General features: G+C 43.5%; 1 protein-coding gene across 1 annotated transcript; it reads right to left on the reverse strand.

Annotated features, from left to right (window-relative positions):
* Positions 1 to 546: 546 nt before the first annotated feature.
* LOC121641551 lies at positions 547 to 3483 on the reverse strand. The gene is made up of 9 exons (XM_041987767.1): positions 3029 to 3483; positions 2704 to 2822; positions 2490 to 2612; positions 2264 to 2329; positions 2099 to 2187; positions 1333 to 1438; positions 1134 to 1239; positions 847 to 908; positions 547 to 668 (listed from the first exon to the last, which is right to left on the reverse strand). The coding sequence occupies exons 1-9, from the start codon at positions 3471 to 3473 to the stop codon at positions 573 to 575; spliced, it is 1212 nt and encodes a 403-aa protein (XP_041843701.1). The 5' UTR covers positions 3474 to 3483; the 3' UTR covers positions 547 to 572.
* Between the last annotated feature and the right edge of the window lie 23146 nt (positions 3484 to 26629).

Genomic DNA, 26629 nt, shown 5'->3' on the forward strand with positions numbered 1-26629 from the left:
TAGAAGAGTTAGACAGGGGGTACAGATTCTGGCAGCAAGTGCTGTAAATGCTGTAAATATGAGGAAGGTAGGTCTCTTAACTGTGGTTATATAGGGTATACAAATTCTAGCAGCCAGTGTGACTCAGTCTGCAAGAATTTCTACGTCTGCTTATAGTTTGTAATATATCCCACCATCAGATGCTTTCATTCATAAATACGTTATACTTAAAATATGCAGTTAATATAAGGAAGTTCTTCTTTTTTTGCTTAATAAAGTCTTTTAATATTCAACATTGTCAGAAAGCTAGTGATTTTTGATGTCCTTAGTACAAACAAACTGTAGCAGATCAGACTTTATTTGTCGAACTTTTTGGGGGGGGGGGCAGCTATCTATAGTTAAGAGATGGGCATTTTCAATTTGTTTGGCACAACATTTGCAGTGTCTTGACACCTTTATTTAACTTTTCAAAACAATTTATTAACTATATACATCCCAAAAAATAATGTACACCTAAAGCAACATATGAAAACAATAATTATTATAGTTAACACTGAAGCTGCATTTGAGAGCAGCTCATCCCCCTTCACTTTTCAGTGAACACAAGCTGGGCAAACAAAAGTTTCCTGTGGTGATGGGCTTCCTACACAGGTCTGGTGAAACCACCGCAGACAAATATCACACTGGATCTGAAAAAGACAATTGTTTTCAAATAATAATCTCATACAATTTATGCATGCAAAGTATGAAGGCCAAATGGTGCAAGCCAACAAGAGTAATATTAATCTAATGATCTAGAGTAGTAATAATAACATCTCAACATATAGAATTTACTATTCAAAATTCACAGTTGCTCTTTTTTCTTACCCAGTCAATGTCTGTCTCATGCTCCTTTGTCCCACAATAGAAGCACAAGTCATTTAGGTCATCTGTTTAAAATAAAAGGAGCTGAAATTTGACTTGTCTCACATCTGTTGAGGTCTATGTTTTTGTAACAAAAGTAATATGGATGTTTCATTAATATGTTCAAAGTAAGCAATATTAGTTGAGACTTGAAATCATGTAAGTTGTTGAGTCTTAATCTAAAGCAAAAAGTGCTATGATGGTCAGGGTTTTAACTGACTGTTGTCTGTCTAGTATAGCATATAACTAACCAGTCTGTAGGAGGAGAGTGACAGCTATTTCCATCCTGTATCTGTTGATGGCCTGTTGGGTAGCACTGAAATGAATTCTCTCATTTTGTAGGATTTTTTCTGCAAACTGAGAGAGTAAGTAAATCAAAGTTAAAACGTGGTGACAGATGCTTCACCAAAAGCCGATTTATTGGCTTTCTCTGTGTGTGGGGGGATATACCTTCAGTGAAAACACTCCACATGAGGTGCCATCTGTTTGGAAGGGGTGTTCGACTGTGTCACATGTCCACCTTGACACATTGCATCCCTTGTTTCTAAGGAAAGCCCTACAAAAGTACAAAACAAGTCCATCATTACTACACATTTGACAAAAGTATTCATACATAGCAGATTATACCCACAAAACTATATACAGATGTGCTTCAAAGTTTAAATACCCTTTCATTAAAGAAAAGACTAAATTAACTGTAGTCATTCAAATGACAAGAATTAGCAAAAAGTAACAATAATTAAAATTTACGAATTTTAAATTCAGTAAAATAGGTTATTGATTTTAGATTGTAGTTTAGAAAAAAAACAGACAGATTAAAGCACCTTTCTCATGAACAGAGGGCCAAAATACCTTTTAAAAGATGAAGAAGTCTTATAGAACATTATTGAAAACACTTGATTGCAGTGATCACCTCAATGTTTTGCTCAATAAAAATTTCGTTCATGAGCCCAATTATGCTCATTTGTTTTTTTGGTTTTTGTTAATTTTATTATTATTATTATTATTATTATTATTATTATTATTATATATTTTCATATATTTCTGTCAAAATAATTCAAAATCAATGTCATGAGTTACATGAAATATGTATATACCTTTTTTTTTTTTGTTAATTTGACTGGTTTCACTGGCAACAGATTTTTTCCACTTTTAATGGGAGGGATGGAAACTTTCAAGCACAAGTGTATATGCATGTGGGTGAAACATATCTTACCTTGTTCTCTCCAAACATCGCTTTATATTTTGTTTGGACTCTCCCAGAGGACCCATTAGCAGGGATCTTTTTTCATGTGGATAGATAGCCTGAAAAAAAGAGTTATATAAAATTTACATAAGTTTTGCCTGTACTACAGGTATGTTTTTTAATTTCTGTAAATACCGCCAATATCCAGTGATGGTTTTGATTTATGATCCCCAAAAGAATGTGGTAGTCCAGGGGTTTGATCTGCAAGGAATTAAACAAAGAAATAAAAGTTAGCTGTCGGTAATACTAAATATAAAATATAACAAAAATATGTTCCATAAAAGTATTTGCTATTTCAGGTTTACCAAAAATACTCTGCTTTTAAGAGTACATCCAAGTTTGCAATAAAACAGATATAGACCTTAATTCTTGAGGATTTTCCTTGCCATATTGCCGTCATTGCAAAAGAGTCAATCACAGCTGCTTTTTGTGTGTTTTGGGCGTTGTGATCCCTCACAATGATTGACATGTATGCATTGATAGCCTGTAAAAACATATTTCATCTGAAGGTTAGAAAGGAATTAGGTTTATAGTAAATTTAGAAAGCAGTTAAACTCTAAAGCCTTAAGGTATACCTCACTTTCCATCTCCATATTTGGTCCAATTTGGGATATGTCCCAATAAAACATTTTGTATGCCCCCACTTTGGACAGGAGGACATGGGAAACATTTCCAGCCCAGGCATCTCTGACGTCTGTCAAAAATAAAAAAAAATACAAAAACATTCAAAATTGTTACTTATGGGAATTAATGAATGAATTATGCAAACATTTTAGGGGCTAAATACAATTTAACACTAAATATAAGTTTTCTTGTCTCAAGTAAATTTGTATGCATTCATGTATGCAGTATGTATGTATGTATGAAGTTAGTTAATTAGTTTATTAAGTTAGTACTTACACTTCTCTGCTACAGTTTTTGTGTGTCTGGGAGTGAAAGCAGGCGATGGGGGAGCTGGAGCTGCAGGAGAAGTTGGAGCTGGAGCTGATGGTGGAGGAGCTGGAGCTGCGGAGGCAGTTGGAGCTGAAAGTGGGGTAGCTGGAGCTGCGGAGGGTGTCGGAGCTGGAGCTGGAGCTGATGGTGGAGGAATTGGAGCTGATGGTGGGGTAGCTGGAGCTGATGGTGGGGTAGCTGGAGCTGATGGTGGGGTAGCTGGAACTGAGGAAGGTGTAGGAGTTGGAGCTGGTGGTTGGGGAGCTGGAGCTGTGGGGGGAGTTGGTTGGTTCCTAAGATTTTTGTGTGGAACTCTGGGGACGGGGTCAAAGGTGAGCTTCAGCTGGTCAACATTGATCCTTGGATAGATCACTCCTTTCTGATCTTGAAGGTCAGCACTCTTTCCCTGCATGGCCACAATAGTAAAAGGCCCTAGGAAGCTAGCTTCCAGCTTACCCCCTTTTCTGCTACTATTTCGGACATTTTTCCTCAAAACCTTGTCCCCTACTTTCAGCTCAGGCTGTTTATCAGGTTTTATCTTGCCCTTTGTTTTGTCATGACCTTTTGAGAGGTTTTCCCTGACAACCTCCAAAAGTTTAGTATGTCGCTCAATGTTCACAGAGATTTCCTCTGCTCCAACTGCCTCCTCAACAGTGTTGTCAATCTTTGAGGAAAGCACAAAATGTTAATTGTTTAGAATCTTTTCAGTGTTTTGTTCTTATTATATTATGTGTTTGACTGAAATGATAAATTACAGAGAATGAATAGAAAAAACACATTTTGTCTGTGTAATAAGTTCTTCAACAGAACATTTGCTATTGCTACTTGATAAATCATTGGAAGTGTACTACAATAATAGAACATAGTTGTTACAATACAATTTCTTTTTACCATTGTTGTTTGTAATATGTAAAGCACTTTGTGCTACCTATGTTTGAAAAATGCTTATAAATGAAATTATGTCTCATAGATATTCATGTGGTTGCTGCTTTATGTGAAACTGGTAATGTGTTTATTTGCATATGTAGCAGGTAACAGAGTTTAACAAACATGTGAAGTATCTGACCAATCTACCTCAAGATGCTCTGGAATTTCAGAGGGATACCGAGCCTCTCGTCCAAACATGAGGTAGTATGGTGAGTATTTTGTGGTCATCTGTTTTTTGGTACGAAGACCAAACATTATGGGATCCAGGAAATCATCCCATTCTTCTAGGTGGCGGACAACCACTTTACTCAAGGCTCTGCAAACAAATTAAAAAAAAAAATTAAAAGTTTAGTTGTAGGATGGCTATTGGATAAAAATTCCTCCACATAAACATGTTATTAAAAAGGCAACTTAAAAAAATTTAAGTAAATATGTATTCATTAGTTGTATGAAAAGTTGCAATGTTGTATGGAAAAGTAAAGGACTTACCTCTGAATCGTCCCATTCATCCTCTCAACCAATCCATTGGTTTGAGGATGATATGGAGAGCAGAGGCTCCTTTGGATGCCCAAGGCACCACACACTTCTTTGTTGATCTGGAGTATTAACAATGAATAAAACATTTTTGGCTTTTAAGTTATTTCATTTAAATTTTGGAAGTTTAAAATGGCCATGTTTACCATTTAATACGTTTATATTGTACAATTTGCTTTAAGCATGTTTACAGTGTTGTGATAGGACAAAGGTACTAACAGAATTAACAAATTCTCTCCCCTGGTCGGTCAAGATTCTTTTGGGGGCTCCAAACTGATAAACAAATTTCAGTATGCACTCCGTCACTTCACTGGCCGACTTAGATTTCAGTGCATACGCCTGTGGCCATTTCGTGAAATAGTCCACCATGACGCAGATGTACTGATGTCCACTTTTTGATGCCGTTAATTTCCCAATAAGATCCATGCCAACCAACTCAAATGGCTCAGAGACCTGTAATGAAGGTTCTTTTTTAGAAGTTTTTTCAAGTAAAAAAAAACTTTAAACACATTCTTGATGGCTTCAAAGACTGAACCTGAAGAAAATGCGTTTAAATAAATGAATAATGTACATTTTGAACATTCGTTAACAATGGTATAAAATTAGCAATATTAATTGACTTACTTTAATTGGCGTCAGTTTTGATGGCTTTTTAATTGATGGGCCACTGGCCTGACAGGCTGAGCACTGTGCAACCTGTAGAGTGTAATTTAATAATAGAGTTTTGTTAAATTAAAACATGCAAAAAGAGGAAAACTCTGACATAACATCTGACATCAGTTTATGAATTGAGATATTAAAGTTACATACTTTAATATATGGGAATAAAAAAACAATTTCAATTTTTCCAGAATTATTACGTTTTATGGATGTTGCGTTACATACCCAGTTATTAATGTCCACTGACATGCCTGGCCAGTAGAACCTCTTAGAGATCGCGTCTCTGGTTTTGGTTTGGCCACAATGTGCCCCAGTTGCACTGGCATGGAAGTCATTAAAAATGTTATTGGCTTCCTCTGTGCCACAGACAACTTTTGTCTTGACAGTTTTATCAGTGCCTTTGTGACGCCAATAATACAACTCTTCATCTATATAAAGGAAAATAAATAGATTTATAGGTAGTCAGTTTAATTACCATACTCTAACGTAAAGCTAATAATAAGAAAAGACGCTCAATCGCCTTACCTTCAATGTCGTAAAGGGATGCTTTTCGTCTCAGCAAAAATTTGTCTCTTTTTGTTAAGAGAGACGGGTATGTCCCGTTAAGTTTGTATTGTAAAATGTTTTTGTACTCCTCTGGATTCATTTTGTCCTCAAAATGAAGAATAGAGTATTAACTGCTAAGTATCAAAAGTCCTGCAGCACGCTGTGTACCGTGCCACGAACCCAACTAATTAGCATGAATAGGCTAATTGAACTATTAGGCCATGTCCGCTAAGTTTGCTGCTCTTACAATGAACAAATGAGGATGAGTTACTTTTAATTGATTTCGAAATGTTATTTCATTTTTTGATAATATTAAGAAAGCCTGTAAAGATTGACATACAAATTCCCTGTAAATTAAAACTTATGATACTAAAATATAAAGATAATCTTAGCAAAAGAAAAACATTATTTGTGCAGAGTTATACTGGCTGCTAGAATCAAATAAAGAGTAAACCAAATCATATTGACTGCAGTATTTTGGTATGACATAAGGTAGTCTACCTATGAATAAAAACATCTGATGGTGGGATATATCATAAATAATATAAGCAGGGGATACGAATCCTAGCAGACTGATTCACACAGAATCTGTACCCCCTGTCTAACTCTTCTATTTGAAAACATAAATGGATCTTTTTCACTGCATTTATTAGGCATGATCCATAGTACAAATAGACAGAATATTGTGAAGATTAGATATATTTCATGCTTTAAAGGCAGGGGACACAGATTCTGGCAGGCTGATTCACACAGGCTGCCAGAATATGTACCCCCTGTCTAACTTTAATATTTGTAGACATTAATGGATCTCCTTCACTGCAGATGTTAGCCATGATCCATAGTACAAATAGACAGAATATTGTGAAGATTAGATATATTTCATGCTTTAAAGGCAGGGGACACAGATTCTGGCAGGCTGATTCACACAGGCTGCCAGAATATGTACCTCCTGTCTAACTTTAATATTTGTAGACATTAATGGATCTCCTTCACTGCAGATGTTAGCCATGATCCATAGTACAAATAGACAGAATATTGTGAAGATTAGATATATTTCATGCTTTAAAGGCAGGGGACACAGATTCTGGCGGGCTGATTCACACAGGCTGCCAGAATATGTACCCCCTGTCTAACTTTAATATTTGTAGACATTAATGGATCTCCTTCACTGCAGATGTTAGCCATGATCCATAGTACAAATAGACAGAATATTGTGAAGATTAGATATATTTCATGCTTTAAAGGCAGGGGACACAGATTCTGGCAGGCTGATTCACACAGGCTGCCAGAATATGTACCTCCTGTCTAACTTTAATATTTGTAGACATTAATGGATCTCCTTCACAGCAGCTAGTAGACATGATACATAGTACAAATAGAGAGAATATTGTGAAGATTACATATGTTCCATGCTTTAAAGGCAGGGGACACAGATTCTTGCAGCCCATTATTTTCAGGCTGCTAGAATGTGTGACATCTTTACATTTTGGCATATGAATGCCAAACTTCTCTCATATTCTGTCTATAGACTAAATAGGCAGCTGTCAGCTTTTGTGAAGAAAGTGTGAACTTTTCCATACTTAAATGATCAAATATGATAAACTGTGTGAAAACAGCTTGTGTAAGAGAAGAGACTGAGCTTGAAAGACGAGATGACAGAATGTAACCTATGCAGTATGATGGATTAACTTCCAGGTACCTTAAAAATTGTATAAGTGCAAAGTTTTTCTGGCAAGTATTAATTATTATATATAAATGCGTGTAATAATCGGGTTTTCTGGATCAACGGATCGCTTATCACTTATTAAACTTCATTATTCATATCTAACAATGTGGTGAATGGACATAGCGACAAAAAGAAGTTGACTAGTTACGAAAACCGCGATTTGGATATATATAAAAGAGAGCTTAGTTGTTTTACTGTGAAGCGGGCGGACTGATTTAGTGACGAGATCTAGAATTCGTCAGCCAAACAGTAGCAAACTTACGAAAATGGAGACAAATCTAATATTCAATGCCGCTAGAAATCCTCGCTGAAATAACAAAAATTCCAGCAAAATTATTCAGGACACTCCTATGCCGTTGTTTCGTTTGTTTGCGTGGTGAAATCCATCATCATAAGCGACCATACGCTGCTGAGCGGCAGTGCGCGCTCCCGAGACAGGGGAAACAAATTGTGTCGGGGATAAGTGCCTTGGCACGACACCCGAGGGGTATTGCACGAAACCAGAATAAAGAAATCCAGGATAATTAAGCAAGCCCAGCTTGACCTAGCTTGCGCAGCCTATCCTGGCTTAATTGGTTGCACGCTTGCTGAGCCAGGATGAGAAGGTGCGGCTAGGTTAAGCCAGGTGAAGATAGTTGGGATAAGTGCGTGTGCACGGCATACTGAAGCAGACCTCGCGATCGCTCACAGAATCACCGATGGGGAAATGGATAAAAGTCGCGCGTCCTATGTCACGGCCGCTGAACAACAGCTCCTGACGGAGTTCTCTGACGAAGTTAAGGATATTATAAGGAAAAAAGGCAATACCAATGCCATAAGTAAAGAACGCGAGAGAGCCTGGCAGACAATAGCCCACCGGCTCAATGCGTAAGTGGTCAAAAACTGTACAATTAATAAACAGTGCTCCACTGGAACTGTCATAATTAGGCTACAATTAAAGGAGTTACTTTTCAAATCCACTAACTGTTGTATACTTTAAGAGTGACAAGCAGGTGCATGTTACTCAGGAAATGTAGAGTATGATTAGGTGCAAACAATTATCCACAATGTGTCATTTAATCTATTTTCCTCATGTAACGTTTTTATCTATTTTATCTTTCTGTCCTTCATAAAGGACAAACCTGTCTGGCCATAAAAGGACCTGGCAGCAAGAAAAAATTAAATATAAGAACATTTTGCAGGCTGGTAAGTGACTCCAAAGTAGATAACCGAGAACAAATGAGGTGAATAGATGAGGTGTCTGCTGACATGTTGAATGTCTGTATGATTGTAGCAGTTAAAAAAAGGCCTATAGAACTGGCACAGGGGGCGGCCCACCAAGCCAGGATGTGACTCCAGCAGAGGAACTGGCCTCCATTTAAATAAAGGGAGGCCAGTGATGGAGGGGATCCAGGGAGGGACAATAACTGACTCTGTCCCAGCCACAGAAACTGTCCGCTTCATACAAGGTACACAAAGTACTGCAATTCTACTGCACATGGAACACAATCAAATATAATATAGTGTCTGACTTTGGATAACCTTGCAGTGTCTGGGAACACAATTACACTTTTGGAGCCACCAGAAGATGATCCGGTTAGTACAGTGTCTCGAAATCACAGGCTTGGTATGTTCTGTGAAATCTTAATCCGAGTCCTCTCGCTGCATGTATACGGCAGGAGGAAGGCACATCTGCAGCTGCAGAATGCACGTCTGCAGATGAGGAGACTGTGTCAGTGGAGTCCAGAAGGCTTGAGGCATGTCAGTTTTATGGGATTGGTCTGCTTATTTATTCCATGAAGGATATGAAGTCAGTGATGTGGTGCTAATAGAAAATGTATAACAGGACCCGGATGCTGCACAGTCTCCTAAGCGGCCTGGTAACATTGTGAGTATTGGCTAAAGTAAATCTACGTTATGAACAAATCCTGCTGTGCTAACTGACATTTCCTTTACAGACTTCACAAACTGTCAGAACACTTTATGCAAAGCACCTGGAGAGACAGATAGAGCTGGCAGATGTTAAAATCAGACTCAAAAAGAGAAAGCTCCAAGAAATAGAGCTGGATCTAGAGATTAAACGCCGGACACTCAGAAAACTGGATCTGGAAATCCAGAAACTAGAAAGAGAAGTGAGTGTTTCAATGCACACAGTAACCATATCTGCAATACAGTGTTTTAATCCTTGTTACTTTTGCTGTCGTAGGATCCAAGCAACCAAGACAAATGACTGCTTAATAAAAAAAAAGAACTAGAACATTGGTGTCTGTCCTCTTTTCATGAATGTAAAAGAATTTCAAAGAACCACCAGTGCTAAACAAAATGCTCACACAGGAAAAGCTCTTTTATTAAATAAAGGGGCTAAATCCCAAAATTAAGTGAAGAAACTTGCAATATATTGCTCCCTGACAAGTCTGCCATTAATGTTGTCCGGGAAGATGGGAGCATTTTCCCAGTCAACATCAACAGCCACTCGGGGGGGGGGTCTCTCCTTTCTTAGGCCTGCAATGTTATGCAGTACTACGCATGCAGCAATAACATCACAGGCTCTGTCCGGGTAAATCCTCAGGTGGTGCACGCACTGAAACCGAGATTTCAGAAGGCCGAAGGTCATCTCGATTCGAGCCCTTGTCTTGGTGTGTGCATGGTTGTAGGCCTGCTGTGGTGGGGTTTGGGGATCTGCAAGGGGAGTCAAGAGGAATGACTCACAGGCGTATCCTTCATCTCCCAGCAGCACACCAGAGAATTCACCTGATAATACAAAATATAATTTAGAAAACAGTTACACACACAATGTCCAAGGTGCTTACAGTACAAATGTGTGGGCTACCTTGTGAAAGTCTCTCATAAATTGGACTAGCCCGAAAGACTCTAGAGTCATGCACTGAGCCAGGCCACTTTGCCTCTAAATTGCTCACAAGGCAGTCAGCATCACTGATCATCTGAAATATTTAGTTGTAGCCTATTAAGGTCATTAAATGCACAGAACAGATTCATGTAGGTCATAATCACAAATCACTCTTACCTGAACATTGATGCTGTGGAAGGATTTCCTGTTAATGTAATCTCCCTCATGTTCATCTGAGGGGCGTCTGATTCTTATGTGTGTGCAATCCACTGCCCCAATGATGTTAGGGAAAGCTGTAACAAAAAATAGTGAGTATCCAACTGTGACAGATATACTTAGAAACTAATGGGTGCACATTAAAATTGAGGTTACCTGCAATCTTGTAAAACTCCTCCTTGATGTAGAGGGGTCTTCTGTGGCCAGGGAAGGTGATGAATATATTGCTGAATGATTTCAGCGCCAGACAAACGCATCTGATTGTCCGGCAAATGGTTCCTTTAGTTTTTTTTTTTTTTTTTTTTTTTTTTTTTAACCTGTCTTGTCCAGCATCGTTGCAAACAGAATGATTGTCTGGCTGCTGTCTGGTGCTGGGCAATTTTACTCTATCAAGCAGGGATTTATACTACATGTATAAAGTCCCTCTTGATGAAAAACTTTATTAAATCAGACTCTTAATGCTGGACTCGACCGGAGGGGACAGAGAGAGAGAGAGAGAAAAGAAAGTAGAGAGAAGAGGGAGGGGAGAGAGAGGGACAGAAAGGGTGTGGGGAGTGCGGGTGGGGACTTGAAACATCATACAGAAGACCATGTAATCCATACTACTTACAACATATATAGCTACGATCATCCTAGCCAGTAGGTCATTACACAACTAGTTGATAATAGTAACAATAATAATAATAAGAGTAAGAGTAATAATAATAATAATAAGAACAGAAATAATTGAAAAAAGAAACAAAATATGATAATAGATATAAGTGAAACTGCTGTATTCAAGAACACGCGCAGAGAAACCTGTGTGGATGTGTTGAGAACTCGGCCACACGGCGACGCAAAGACTGTGTGGAGACGTTCAGGAAGGAGTGACCATGCAGAGTGATCATGCAGATGCCACCTCACTTGAACAGAGGCCAGAGTCAGGCCAGCGGTCCCGAGACCCAGGCCACCAGCCCCCCCGCAGGCAACAGATCCCGACCGGTCCACAGAGACGACCACTCGCCCGCCCAGGAAGGCAGCAGCAGGAGACCCCAGCAGGAGCCGCCCCGCGGACACAGGGCACCGGCCCCGGCAGGCCGAGGCCAGCAGTCCCCGACCCCCCCGGGCACCGGCCGCCCGGGACAGACGGGGCAGAGGGCCCGGGCCCAGGAGCGCAGGGACACCCCCCTCCCCCACAGGCCAAGGGCCAGCACGCCACCCGGGGGGACCCGGCCCGCCCAGACGGCCACCACCAGAGGCCAGCCCCACACCCCAGCGCCCAGCCGCACACCCCGAGAACCAGTCCTGCCCCCCCCCAGACCAACACACACACACACAAACACACACACTCTCCTTCCACTCCTCCATTTATCCTCCCACGCATACACCATTCAACCCTCACATACTCTGTCCTCCCACACACACACACACCATCCTTCCACCATCCATCCTTCCACACACAGACCATCCTTCCTCCCACACACTCACCATCCTTCCACCATACACTCTCCCACACCTATCCCATCCTCCCACACACACATCATCCCTCCACCACTCATCCTCCCACACATACACCATCCTCCCTCTCACACACCATTCATCCACCTTCACACCTCCCATACACACACACACACACACACCTTCCTTCCACTACCCATCCTCCCACACATACATCATTCTCCTACACCAAACATCCACCTTCACGTACCCCATCCTCCCACACACACACACCACCCCTCCATCACCCACTCTCCCAAACATACACCACTCCCCCACACACACACCATCCTCCCTCCCATACACCATCCATCCTCCCGCACACACACCATCCTTCCACCATCCATCCTCCCACACACTCCCCCATCCCTGCACCATACATTCTCCCACACATGCCCCATCCTCCCACACATACATCATCCCTCCACCATTCATCCTCCCACACCCACACCACCCCCCCTCCCACACACCACGCATCCACCTCCACACACCCCACCCTCCCACACACCATCCCTCCACCACCCATCCCCCCACACCCACACCACTCTCCCACCCACACACCACCCCCCCCCCAACACACACACACACAAACACCATCCCCCCACCACCATCCTCCCGCCACCCCACGCCACGGGGGGACAGCCCCAGCCAGGAGGCGAGGAGACACGAGCCAGGCCCCCAACCCCCCACCCCGCCCCCGCCCCCCACTCCCCACCCCCAAAACAGCACCTTCCCCCCAGGGCCAGCAGCCAAAACCCCTCGGGACAGCCCGCCTACGCCCCGGGCCAACGCGACAGGCCACCCGGCCCGCCCCGCCCCCGGGCCATCCATGGAGACAGGGGCGCTTGAAGACCCCATCCCCCCTCCCTCCCCCACTAGTGATGGAATATATTATGTGCTGTTTGCAATTAAAAAAAAGAGGGTTAAAATTGGGGGGCAGTAACTGCATTAAGGAGGGGGTGGGGCCACCTGAGCAGTCCCACCCACCTGACCTTGCATGTTCCACTCCCCAAAACGTGTTTGTATGTTGCAAATGTTATTTGTGCTCAGTGACTAAGTGGAATTAAAAGCTGGGAGGCATGCTGCCGCTCGGCGAAGCAACAGGGCCACTATGATGACCCCCCTGCCCCGCCCAGCGCAACAAGCACACCTCCCACAGCCCTACCTGTGTATGTAGTGAAGAGTGGGGGAGGGGAGGGGTCAGGAGATGTAGGTCCAGAGGGGAGTAAGCCTCCCCCCTGGAAGACGACCCGCCAGTGGCTTAGGGCGCCCCCGTCCCCCGCCAGCCCCGAAGGGCGTCACAGGCCTGGAGCAGGCACCCCAACCCAGGCACGCCACGAACCCCCCCAGGGGCCAGCCACCAGCCCAAGGGGCCACTTTCCTCTTTCTGAGTGGGAGGGGGGCGAGGCAAAGGAAGGGAACCCCAGGCCCACGCCCCCAACACCCGGCCAGGGCGCCCCCCAGAGGACACGTCCTAACCCCCTGCAAACGCACACACTTTTTTTTTTTTTTTTTTTTTTTTATACCCCAGCCACTCACACACCCTCTCACACACCTCTATACACCAACACCTCAATACGTGCACATACCTCCACACACACACTTCACGCACATACCTATAAACACACACACCGGTGCCCACATACACACACACTCTCATACCCCTCCATACACATACACCACTACACACGCACTCACATACATACCTGCATATACACACAAGCACCTCCATACATACTCACGCCTCCACCCACTCCTTCACTCCTCCACACACACCTCGACCTCCACGTGCACACACTCATATATACACACCTTCACACACACCCACACACACATCCCACATAGACCTCCACACACACACCCGCACACCACTCACACACACATACACGCACACACCTAGACCTTCATACACACCCACACACACATACAGCACACACATCCCTCTACACCCACCCACACACCCGCATACCTACAGACACACACACACACACACACCCACCTATATACAAACACACCCCCACCCAGGTTCCGGGGCTGCGACCAAGCACCAGGGCACGGACCAACCCCCGGCACGGCACATCCGGACAGACCCAGCCCCCCCCAGCAGCGGCAGACCCCCCACCCCCAGGAGAGGGGGGAGACCCGACACCCCAGAGCCCGGGGCCCCCACCCGGCCCACCCCGGGCCCGACCGGCCACCCGGCCAGGGGCCGACGGACACCGACCCAGGCACCCCGGCAGCCACCCCCCACCGCCACGAGGCAGTCCCACCCCGGGGCCCACCCAATGCCGCCCGCCCAGACCGGAACCCCCAGCCGACCCAGCAGCGGAGCAGCCGAGATCCCCACCCAGGAGACAACCGGAGTCCCGAAGCCACCAGGGACCCCCCACCCATATCCACCCCCATCCCAGCGAAGCCGCAATCCTCCACCTACATTAGGTGATGTAGCCAGTCACAGGGGACCAGAGGGAATGAAAGTCATCTGATTGGTTCCTGGAGGAGGCAGACATTGTCTCAATGCTGATGTGATCTAACAGGAGATTTCTAAACTGCTGGATAGACAAATTATTCTTATCTTTCCAGTTCACAAGGATAGTTTTCTTTGCGATGCATAAGACTGCGAGGACCAAGTTTATGGAGTGTATTCCTATGTTAGTGTCACCAAGGTCGCCCAGTAGGCAGAGTGTGGGGTTTGCAGAAAAACTGGTTTTAAACCATTTTGAGAGATCTTCACACACCTTAATCCAGAACCTTTGGACAGGTGTGCAGGACCACAGCGCATGGAAGTAGCTATCAGAAGTGTTCTCAGAGCAGTGTGGGCAGATATCTGATGGTGAAAGGCCCATCCTGAACATCCTGTGTCCTGTATAATGAGTTCTATGGAGAATTTTGAATTGTATTAGTTGTATATTTGAATTCTGAGTCATTTTAAACGTGTTTAAACATATTTGTGACCATCTTTTCTGATCAAAGTTATTAGATAAATCATCTTCCCATTTTGAAGTTGGGAGAGATATCCTGTCTTCTAGCTTTGCAAGTAATCTATATATTTTTGATAATAATTTTGGAGTATTAAGATTCAAGAATTCTGCTATTCTGACAGGAAGCTGCAAGTCTAACTGTACAGGGGTATACTTCTTACATATAATTGATTTTAGTTGGTGGTACTCTAAGAATTTATTGCTGTTGATTCCATACTGTGAGACAATTGTGTTGAAAGATACAAAGTTTCCATTTTCTATTATCTGTCCTAACTGTTGTATTCCTTTAGTCTTCCATTGAGTGAAGTTTATCATCTTTTTGTTCTGCAGGATGTCAGGGTTGTTCCAGATGGGTGTAAGTCTACATGGAAAGAGGGAAGATCTGGTTATCTTACAGAATTCCCACCAAGCCATTAAGGAAAAACGGATGTTAAGGCTTTTAAAGCACTTATATGGTTTAATGGTTGAGCTGATGAACGGCAGGTCAGAGATGACTAAGTCCTCACACAAAGCCTGCTCCACATCTAGCCACGGCTCATCCAGATAACTGGGTTTGAGCCACATTGAGATGTACTGCAGCCTGTTAGCTATAAAGTAGTGATTAAAGTTTGGTAGATCCAGTCCTCCTCTATCTTTAGTCTGTTGTAAGGTTTTAAGACTGATACGTGACGGCTTGTTTTTCCAAAGAAACTTGGATATGAAAGAGTCCAGAGATTTAAACCAACTGGTGGAGGGTTTAGTGGGTATCATTGAAAATAAATAATTAACTTTAGGTAGAATCATCATCTTAATGGTGGCAACTCTCCCCATTAGTGAGATGGGTAAGCGCCTCCACCGTAAGAGATCATCTTCTATTGTTTTTAGTAGCTGAACATAGTTTAATTTTGTTAAATCTGATAATCTGGGGGAAATATTTATACCTAAATATCTAATGTTTCCTGTCTGTATTTTGATATTAGGGATGTTTTGTAGGTCACAGTTGATGGACATGGCTGTAGTCTTAGACCAGTTAATAGAATAATCAGATATTGATGAGAACTTATTAATAACTGTGATTGTCTCAGAGAGTGATGTTTGTGAGTTCTGAAGGAAAAGTAATATATCATCTGCATAAAGACTTATTTTATGTTCTATGTTTTTGCCCTGGATTCCTTTAATTTCTATATTTTGTCTAATAGCAGCTGCTAACGGCTCTATGAAAATGGCAAAAAGTGAGGGGGAGAGTGGGCAGCCCTGTCTGGTGCCTCTCTGTAAGCGAAAGCTTGGAGAAGTTTGATCGTTGGTTTTCACACATGCGTTTGGGTTATTATATAATATTTTAATCCACTCTATGAAAGCAGGTCCAAACCCAAATTTGTCTAGTGTTGCAAATAGAAACTTCCAGTTTACCCTGTCGAAGGCTTTTTCTGCATCTAGAGAAATGATTGTGGATTCTAGATTATGTAAAGTAGAGTAATCTATGAGGTTAATTAGTCTACGCGTGTTAGTAGATGAATGTCGACCTTTTATAAAACCTGTCTGGTCCGGATGTATTATAAGAGGGGTTATTTTTTCTATCCTTCTGGCAAGAGCTTTACTAATTATTTTCAGGTCTACATTTATTAAAGATATGGGACGGTAACTGGATGGAAGTGTGGGGTCTTTGCCTGGTTTTAGCAATAGTGTTATATTAGCTAAGTTCATATTTTGCGGTGTTTTTTGTTTTTCCTGTATTTCTAACAACATATTATAAAATGTAGGAGCTAGCGTTGTCCAGAATTCCTTGTAAAATTCTGCTGAGTAACCATCTGGACCTGGGGCTTTATTGTTGGGCATATGTTGGAGAGCTTCGTGGAGTTCATCTACAGTAATAGGTGCATCTAAAGTTATTTTATTTTCTTTTTCTTTCTTTTTTTTTTCTTTTTATTTATTTATTCTCTCTTTTTTTTTTCTCCTTTTTTTTTCCTTTCTTTCCCCCTTCTCCTTTCCCCTCTTCCCACGTTAATGCATCAAATTCAAAACAAAACATTTCATAATTACAATAATTTAAATACAACAATTGTAATACATTCCATAGAAAGAGAGAAAAAAACAAAACAAAAAAAAAAAAAAACAGAATTGGAGTAGGAAGAAGAATTAATCTTATTAACTCCTACCCCATCCTTATTTCTAAACGAACAGGACAGCCTCATCAACAGTAGATTCTTAAAACACAAATACATCCAGCAGATGCCTCTATTTTCTTAACCATTCAGACAATTCTTTTCATACATTTTAATTATGTACTCTTTATATTTATATTTAAATTGGAGAATATTTGAACAACATTTAAGATCTGTTTTAAGTGAGTTCCATTGTTTTACACCAACTCATTTGTTTGAGTGTAGTTCTTGCAAAAGGATGTTGAAAGTCACAATATCGTCTACTTGATTCATCATTTAGGATAAAAAGCGTTTGTAGTCCAAGTGGCAACAAGAAATGTCTAGCTTTATATATTACTAATAATGTTTTCATCACAACCAAGTCTTGCAATTTTAACAGTCCTGACTTCAGAAACAGTCCTGTTGTCGACTCTTTAGGAGCAGTTTTATTAATTATTCGTATTGCCCTCTTTTGTAAGACAATTAGAGGGCTTAGATTGGTGCTATAGGAATTACCCCACACTTCCAAACAGTACATCAAGTATGGCAAAATAAGAGAACAGTAGAGAATTCGCATTGCCTTATAATTTAACATAAACTTGACCTTACTCAACACAGCAATGTTTTTACAAATTTTCTTTTTAACGAATGCTATGTGTGACTTCCATTTTAATTTTTCATCAATAACTACTCCTAAAAATCTAAATTCAGACACCCTCTTTATACTGATTCCATTTAAACTTAAATCAATATTTTCAGGGCATTTTTGATTTGTAAACAGCATAAACCTTGTTTTACTTAAATTTAAAGACAATTTATTTTCACTGAACCATTTCTGAAGTAGTACCATTTCTTGTTCTATTATTTTCATTAGTAGTTTTAAGTTCTTTCCTGACACAAAAAAATTTGTATCATCTGCGAAGAGAATAAAACGTAAAATTTTTGATACATCACAAAGGTCATTAATATATAACGTAAAAAGTTTAGGTCCAAGCACAGAGCCTTGAGGGACTCCACAGAGAATTGTTTTCACCATAGATTTATGGTCAAGATACTCCACATATTGTTGTCTGTTTTCTAAATAACTAATAACCCAGTTTAACACTATACCTCTAATTCCATATGACTGTAATTTGGAAATCAGTATACGATGGTCCAAAGTGTCGAAAGCCTTTTTAAGGTCAATGAAAACTCCCACTGTGTGATTTTTGTTGTCCAGTTCTGTGGTTATGTCCTCTGTAATTTTCATTATTGCCAAAGCTGTTGAACGATTACTACGAAAACCAAACTGATTGTCATATATCAAAGAATGTTTTTCAATAAAAGCGTCCAACTTTTTAACAAAAAGCTTCTCCAAAATTTTTGAAAACTGCGAAAGTAAAGATATAGGTCTATAATTTGTGATGCTTGCCTGTTGCCTGATTTAAAAAGTGGAATAATTTTAGCCACCTTCATTTTTTCTGGAAAGACACCAGTATTGAAGGACAAATTAAATATATATACTAATGGTCTACTAATGCAGTGTACACTCTCTTTAACAATAAACATATCTAAGCCATCACTGTCACATGAACGTTTACTTTGTAATTTGGATACAACAGAAATAATTTCATTCTCACTTACCCTACTATTTTCATTTTTTAGTTTTGGTAGATTAATGTTGTTTAAAAATTGTTCAATATGTTCATCTGTTGGATTAATCTGTGATTCATATAATGTTTTATAGAAGCTTCTAAACGTGTCATTTATCTTGTCTGAGTCATGGCTGATGTTTCCGTCTTGATCTTTAACAGAAGAGATTGTTGTTTTCTCCTTGTTTGTTTTTAGTTGATTTGCTAAAAACTTTCCAGATTTGTTACTGTGTTCAAAGTTCTCCAAGCGAAGTCTTTGCACTAAAAACTGTGTTTTTTTATCTATAATTTCTTTAAGCTGCAATTTAGTTTTCCTTATATTATTCATTGTGTGCTCTTCGGGGGAAATGCGGTAAGCCTCCTCCAATGATTTAATCCGGAGTTCTAATTCTAAAACTCTTGCTGTTTCCTTCTTCTTCTTATGTGAGGAGAAGGAAATTATTTTCCCTCGCATTACTGCTTTTCCTGCTTCCCAAAGGAGACACGCTGAAGTTTCAGGCATGTCATTTTTTTCTATATAAATTGACCATTCTTTTTTAAAATAATCAATAAACTCAGGATCTTTCAATAAAGAGGTGTTAAATCTCCAGCTTTTACCAATCGGTTTATTATTTTTGATTCTCAGACTGAATGAAACTGGTGCGTGATCGCTAATGCTGATTGGATGTATCTGAGTCTCTGAAATGTCGCCCATTAGTGAATTACTATTTAAAATATAATCTAGTCTAGAGAAGGAGTGGTGAACTGAAGAGAAGAAGGTGTATTCTCTTAGTTTAGGATGGTGAGAGCGCCAAGCATCGCAAAGACCAAAATCCTTCATGTACTGTTTGATAGTTTCTGACGACTGCCAGACTCGATGACTGGCTGATATGCTGCAGCGATCTTGTTCAGTCAAGACTACATTAAAATCACCAGCTAGCACTATTCTGTTATCTGAATAATTCTGGAGTGTAGCAAACAGGGAGTGGAAAAAGGAGGGATCATCTGCATTGGGGCCGTACACATTGGTAATACATAATTTGATATTACAAATAGATAATAAAGTTATCAGAAATCTGCCTTCCGGATCCACTACTGTGCTATCTATGTCAAAATTTAGTCTCTTATTAATAAGAGTAGCTACTCCTCTCTGCCTAGAATTATAACAAGCTGAGTAAACATGAGGAAACTGAGCTGTTTTAAGAAGATCTATGGTTGAGTTTGTTAAATGAGTCTCTTGTAGTAAGACAATGTCAGCCTGCAGCTCCTGTAATTTATTAAAGATCTTCAACCTCTTCTCCCTGGAACCGGCTCCATGTACATTCCAACAGACGATTTTTAACATGGTTATTGTGAACGGTTTAATGCTTCATGCGTGTTACTGACGCGTGTGTCTTTGTGCGCCCCTCTTGCGTGTTCGCGCGTGTTTGCATGCAGCCTGATTGCGCGCGTTTGTCCGTATGTTAAATGTCCGTATATGTAGTCTACCTTAATGCGTGTTCTCTCATACATAAAACGCGAGTGTTTATATGTATCATGTATGGTGCGGCTGTGCGTCCTGACGGTGTTGCGTGCGCTGCTGATATTACGAGCTGGATTACAATTAACAGTGAAGACGTGAAATAGAAAGATAGTGAAAAGTGAAAAGTGAGAAGAGTGGTGAAACAGAAAAAAATACATCGATCTAGATGTAGAGGCTGTGGTGAGACGAGCAGTGTGTTCTACTGTCAGTGATCTATAATGGCGAGTTAAGAGTGATCATTTGGAGAGATTGACTTACAGCACCTGGGATCAGAAGAGCCACGGAGTGATGTCCGGGTCGCGGTACAGTTGTCCATTAATAAACAGTTTATCCACCGCGATGACAGCGCGAGCGCCATTAGCCATAGATTTCCTTCTGATGGGAAACAGGACTCTCCGTCGGTCCAGAATCTCTCTCGGATATTGGTCGTTTACTCCGAAGTTGGTCCCCTTCAGTTCGCGGCCCTGGTTCTTCACCTTCTCCTTCTGTTTGAAGCTGACGAACTTCGCTACGATGGGTCTTGGTCTACTGGACCCGGGTTTCCTCCCGCCGAGCCGATGGACTCTGTGAAAGGAGATGTTTTTTACCGTTTCCTCCGGGAGCTTCAGGTGGGTTTTGATGAAGTTTTTCACCGTGGTCTCGGGGTCCTCCTCCATCTGCTCTGGAATCCCTGCAAACACCAGGTTCTCTCTCATGCTCCGCGCCTGCAGATCGATCACCGTTTCCTTAATCTTCTTATTTTCATCTGAGAGACGGGTCAAGCCCTCGGTGAGGGATTTTACCGTCTCTCTGAGACCGGCATTTTCTGCAGCCAGACTTTCCACCTGCTTCTGGCTGAATTCTAACGATTCACGTAGCGCCTGGAACTCCTTGTGGAGAATTTCTACCAGACTCAAACGCGCATCAAAACTACTGAGTTTCTTATCTATGGAGATCAGAACATCTGTTGAGTCGTTCCCCGTTGGTGAAATAGCTCCAGGTGAATCCTCATTTCGCTGTCTCTTGGACTTAGATGCGGTGGAGGGGGTTGACGTGTTGTTTGGTTTCCCCATGACGATTCTGTCGTAACAACGATCTATAAAATCTGTCAGGCTGGCCAAATCCTCCCCGCTGTGCTCCAGAGTGTACCTTTTAAAGACACTATAGTCCTACTTTAAAGAATATTTTGATTAAGTTGGCACAAAATACAATCGAATGAAAGTAGAAATGTTTGGGCGCGCCTAGTTTGAATCTGCCGTCTCCCCCGGAACTACGTCACCTACAGCATTAGCGTCACTTACCTGCCACCACCTCACTTACCTGCCACCACCTCACTTACCTGCCACCACCTCACTTACCTGCCACCACCTTTATTGGTTCCTTTATTGAGGTTCTCTGCATCCCCAACAGAATAAAGGAAGCTCCCACTCGCAAGCCATCTCAATGTGACACAGATCATCTGTGGTACAGTGAGGGCATGGCTTCGCGCTGTCTGGTGCTGTATTTTTGGACTCAGCAGCCTACATAAGTATCTTAGTCCATCACCCGAAAATCTGTATCTTTCAATGACATAGTCATCTCCAAAGGCCAGGGGATGTGACCTGTCCCTGAAGACTCGTTCACGTCTGAATGCTCTTCTGAGGATGCGGGCTTCCTCGTCCAGCACATCCTCCGATAAAGGGCAAGCCATTATGAAGAGGGAACAGGTGAAGGGGAGTTGGACCTGAATATTCTACATTGCCCTTGTCACCAATTTCTTTGAATACACCTTTGTAACCTCATCCGCTGTGTTTTGTAATCTCAATTAATGCAATAAAACACATATTTATAAAACCTCTGACAGCAATTTGACGAGCAGTCTTCATTAGCATTGCAATATAACACTTGGCCTGATGAAATCATGCACTTATGACCAAGTTGATATTGTGTGATGAAATCGTGATCCTGTATTTAAATAAAATGACTAAAAAAAAATAAAAAATAAAAATAAATTATATGCACTGCACTAGCACTACACGACAGCACCTGGGTCTAACTGGACTCAAAAGCGGTCTGACTAACACTTAATTATGACGTCTCATCTTGTTTGAATTCATGCTTGTGTTGTTCTTACTCTCAAATGTAAGTCGCTTTGGATAAAAGCGTCTGCTAAATGACTGTAGAATAGAATAGAATAATAATACTACAACTCGAATCCATATAAAAAGGCTGTTGCGATTACAAACAGATTTCGATTAAATGTACAGTGACTGTATATGTAATATTTTAATACTGGATGATTAAAATGACGCGCCATACTTAGGAAGACCATGGACATGCTGTAAAACACATTAATTCCTCACAGAATTGACGTTGGACATGCAGGTGACTCGCTAGGATTAATCTTAGCCTGAGCAGTTAGCCTGGTCTGGAGCAGGCTAGCTGCAGCGGATAAATCACCACAGTAACTTGGCCGGGATTTTTTTTTTTTTTTTTTTTTTTTTAACCTGTCTTGTCCAGCATCGTTGCAAACAGAATGATTGTCTGGCTGCTGTCTGGTGCTGGGCAATTTTACTCTATCAAGCAGGGATTTATACTACATGTATAAAGTCCCTCTTGATGACATGAAAAACTTTATTAAATCAGACTCTTAATGCTGGACTCGACCGGAGGGGACAGAGAGAGAGAGAGATAGAAAAGAAAGTAGAGAGAAGAGGGAGGGGAGAGAGAGGGACAGAAAGGGTGTGGGGAGTGCGGGTGGGGACTTAAAACATTATACAGAAAACCATGTAATCCATACTACTTGCAACATATATAGCTACGATCATCCTAGCCAGTAGGTCATTACACAACTAGTTGATAATAGTAACAATAATAATAATCACAATAATAGTAATAATAATAATAGTAGTAGTAATAATAATAAGAGTAAGAGTAATAATAATAATAATAAGAACAGAAGTAATAAAAAAAATAAAAAAAATAAATATGTATTCAAGAACACGCGCAGAGAAACCTGTGTGGATATGCTGGAGAACTCGGCCACACGGCGACGCAAAGACTGTGTAGAGACGTTCAGGGAGGAGTGACCATGCAGAGTGATCATGCAGATGCCACCTCACTTGAACAGAGGCCAGAGTCAGGCCAGCGGTCCCGAGACCCAGGCCACCAGCCCCCCCGTAGGCTACAGATCCCGACCGGTCCACAGAGACGACCACTCGCCCGCCCAGGAAGGCAGCAGCAGGAGACCCCAGCAGGAGCCGCCCCGCGGACACAGGGCACCGGCCCCGGCAGGCCGAGGCCAGCAGTCCCCGACCCCCCCGGGCACCGGCCGCCCGGGACAGACGGGGCAGAGGGCCCGGGCCCAGGAGCGCAGGGACACCCCCCACCCCCACAGGCCAAGGGCCAGCACGCCACCCGGGGGGACCCGGCCCGCCCAGACGGCCACCGCCAGAGGCCAGCCCCACACCCTAGCGCCCAGCCGCACACCCCGAGAACCAGTCCTGCCCCCTGCCTCCCTCCCATACACCATCCAGCCTCCTGCACACACACCATTCTTCCACCATCCATCCTCCCACACACTCCCCATCCCTGCACCATACATTCTCCCACACATACCCCATCCTCCCCCACATACATCATCCCTCCACCATTCATCCTCCCACACCCACACCACCCCCCCTCCCACACACCACACATCCACCTCCACACACCCCACCCTCCCACACACACACACACACCATCCCTCCACCACCCATCCCCCCACACACACACCACTCTCCCACCCATACACCATCCCCCCCCCCCACATACACACACACACACACAAACACCATCCCCCCACCACCATCCTCCCGCCACCCCACGCCGCGGGGGGAAAGCCCCAGCCAGGAGGCGAGGAGACACGAGCCAGGCCCCCACCCCCCCGACCCCGCCCCAGTCCCCCACTCCCCACCCCCAAAACAGCACCTTCCCCCCAGGGCCAGTAGCCAAACCCCCCGGGACAGCCCGCCCACGCCCCGGGCCAACGCGACAGGCCACCCGGCCCGCCCCGCCCCCGGGCCATCCATGGAGACAGGGGCGCTTGAAGACCCCATCCCCCCTCCCCCCCCCACTAGTGAGGGAATATATTATGTGCTGTTTGCAATTAAAAAAAAAAGAGGGTTAAAATTGGGGGGCAGTAACTGCATTGAGGAGGGGGTGGGGCCACCTGAGCAGTCCCACCCACCTGACCTCGCATGTTCCACCCCCCAAAACGTGTTTGTATGTTGCAAATGTTATTTGTGCTCAGTGACTAAGTGGAATTAAAAGCTGGGAGGCATGCTGCCGCTCGGCGAAGCAACGGGGCCACTATGATGACCCCCCTGCCCCGCCCAGCGCAACAAGCACACCCCCCACGGCCCTACCTGTGTATGTAGTGAAGAGTGGGGAGGGGAGGGGTCAGGAGATGTAGGTCCAGAGGGGGGTAAGCCTCCCCCCTGGAAGACGACCCGCCAGTGGCTTAGGGCGCCCCCGTCCCCCGCCGGCCCCGAAGGGCGTCACAGGCCCAGAGCAGGCACCCCAACCCAGACACGCCACGAACCCCCCCATGGGCCAGCCACCAGCCCAAGGGGCCACTTTCCTCTTTCTGAGTGGGAGGGGGGCGAGGCGAAGGAAGGGAACCCCAGGCCCCCGCCCCCAACACCCAGCCAGGGCGCCCCCCAGAGGACACGTCCTAACCCCTTGCAAACGCACACACTCTTTTTTTTTTTTTTCTCCCCAGCCACTCACACACACTCTCACACACCTCTATATACCAACACCTCAATACGTGCACATACCTCCACACACACACGTCACGCACATACCTATAAACACACACACCGGTGCCCACATACACACACACTCTCATACCCCTCCATACACATACACCACTACACACACACTCACATACATACCTGCATATACACACAAGCACTTCCATACATACTCACGCCTCCACCCACTCCTTCACTCCTCCACACACACCTCGACCTCCACGTGCACACACTCATATATACATACCTTCACACACACCCACATCCCACATAGACCTCCACACACACACCCGCACACTACTCACACACACACATACACGCACACACCTAGACCTTCATACACACCCACACACACATACAGCACACACGTCCCTCTACACCCACCCACACACCAGCATACCCACAGACACACACACACACACACCCACACACAAACACACCCCCACCTAGGTTCCGGGGCTGCGACCAAGCACCAGGGCACGGACCAACCCCCGGCACGGCACATCCGGACGGGCCCAGCCCCCCCCAGCAGCGGCAGAGCCCCCACCCCCAGGAGCGGGGGGAGACCCGACGCCCCAGAGCCCGGGGCCCCCACCCGGCCCACCCCGGGCCCGACCGGCCACCCGGCCAGGGGCCGACGGACACCGACCCAGGCACCCCGGCAGCCACCCCCCACCGCCACGAGGCAGCCCCACCCCGGGGCCCACCCAATGCCGCCCGCCCAGACCGGAACCCCCAGCCGACCCAGCAGCGGAGCAGCCTAGATCCCCACCCAGGAGACAACCGGAGACCTGAAGTCACCAGGGACCCCCCACCCACATCCGCCCCTATCCCAGCGAAGCCGCAATCCTCCACCTACATTAAGTGATGTAGCCAGTCACAGGGGACCAGAGGGAATGAAAGTCAACTGACTGGTTCCTGGAGGAGGCAGACATTGTCTCAATGCTGATGTGATCTAACAGGAGATTTCTAAACTGCTGGATAGACAAATTGTTCTTATCTTTCCAGTTCACAAGAATAGTTTTCTTTGCGATGCATAAGACTGCGAGGACCAAGTTTATGGAGTGTATTCCTATGTTGGTGTCACCCAGGTCGCCCAGTAGGCAAAGTGTGGGGTTTGCAGGAAAACTAGTTTTAAACCATTTTGAGAGATCTTCACACACCTTAATCCAGAACCTTTGGACAGGTGTGCAGGACCACAGCGCATGGATGTAGCTATCAGAGGTGTTCTCAGAGCAGTGTGGGCAGATATCTGATGGTGAAAGGCCCATCCTGAACATCCTGTGTCCTGTATAATGAGTTCTATGGAGAATTTTGAATTGTATTAGTTGTATATTTGAATTCTGAGTCATTTTAAACGTGTTTAAACATATTTGTGACCATCTTTTCTGATCAAAGTTATTAGATAAATCATCTTCCCATTTTGAAGTTGGGAGAGATATCCTGTCTTCTAGCTTTGCAAGTAATCTATATATTTTTGATAATAATTTTGGAGTATTATGATTCAGGAATTCTGCTATTCTGACAGGAAGCTGCAAATCTAACTGTACAGGGGTATACTTCTTACATATAATTGATTTTAGTTGGTGGTACTCTAAGAATTTATTGCTGTTGATTCCATACTGTGAGACAATTGTGTTGAAAGATACAAAGTTTCCATTTTCTATTA

The sequence above is a fragment of the Melanotaenia boesemani genome, chromosome 1 (genome assembly GCF_017639745.1).
Source record: "Melanotaenia boesemani isolate fMelBoe1 chromosome 1, fMelBoe1.pri, whole genome shotgun sequence".
Classification (NCBI taxonomy): Eukaryota; Metazoa; Chordata; class Actinopteri; order Atheriniformes; family Melanotaeniidae; genus Melanotaenia; species Melanotaenia boesemani.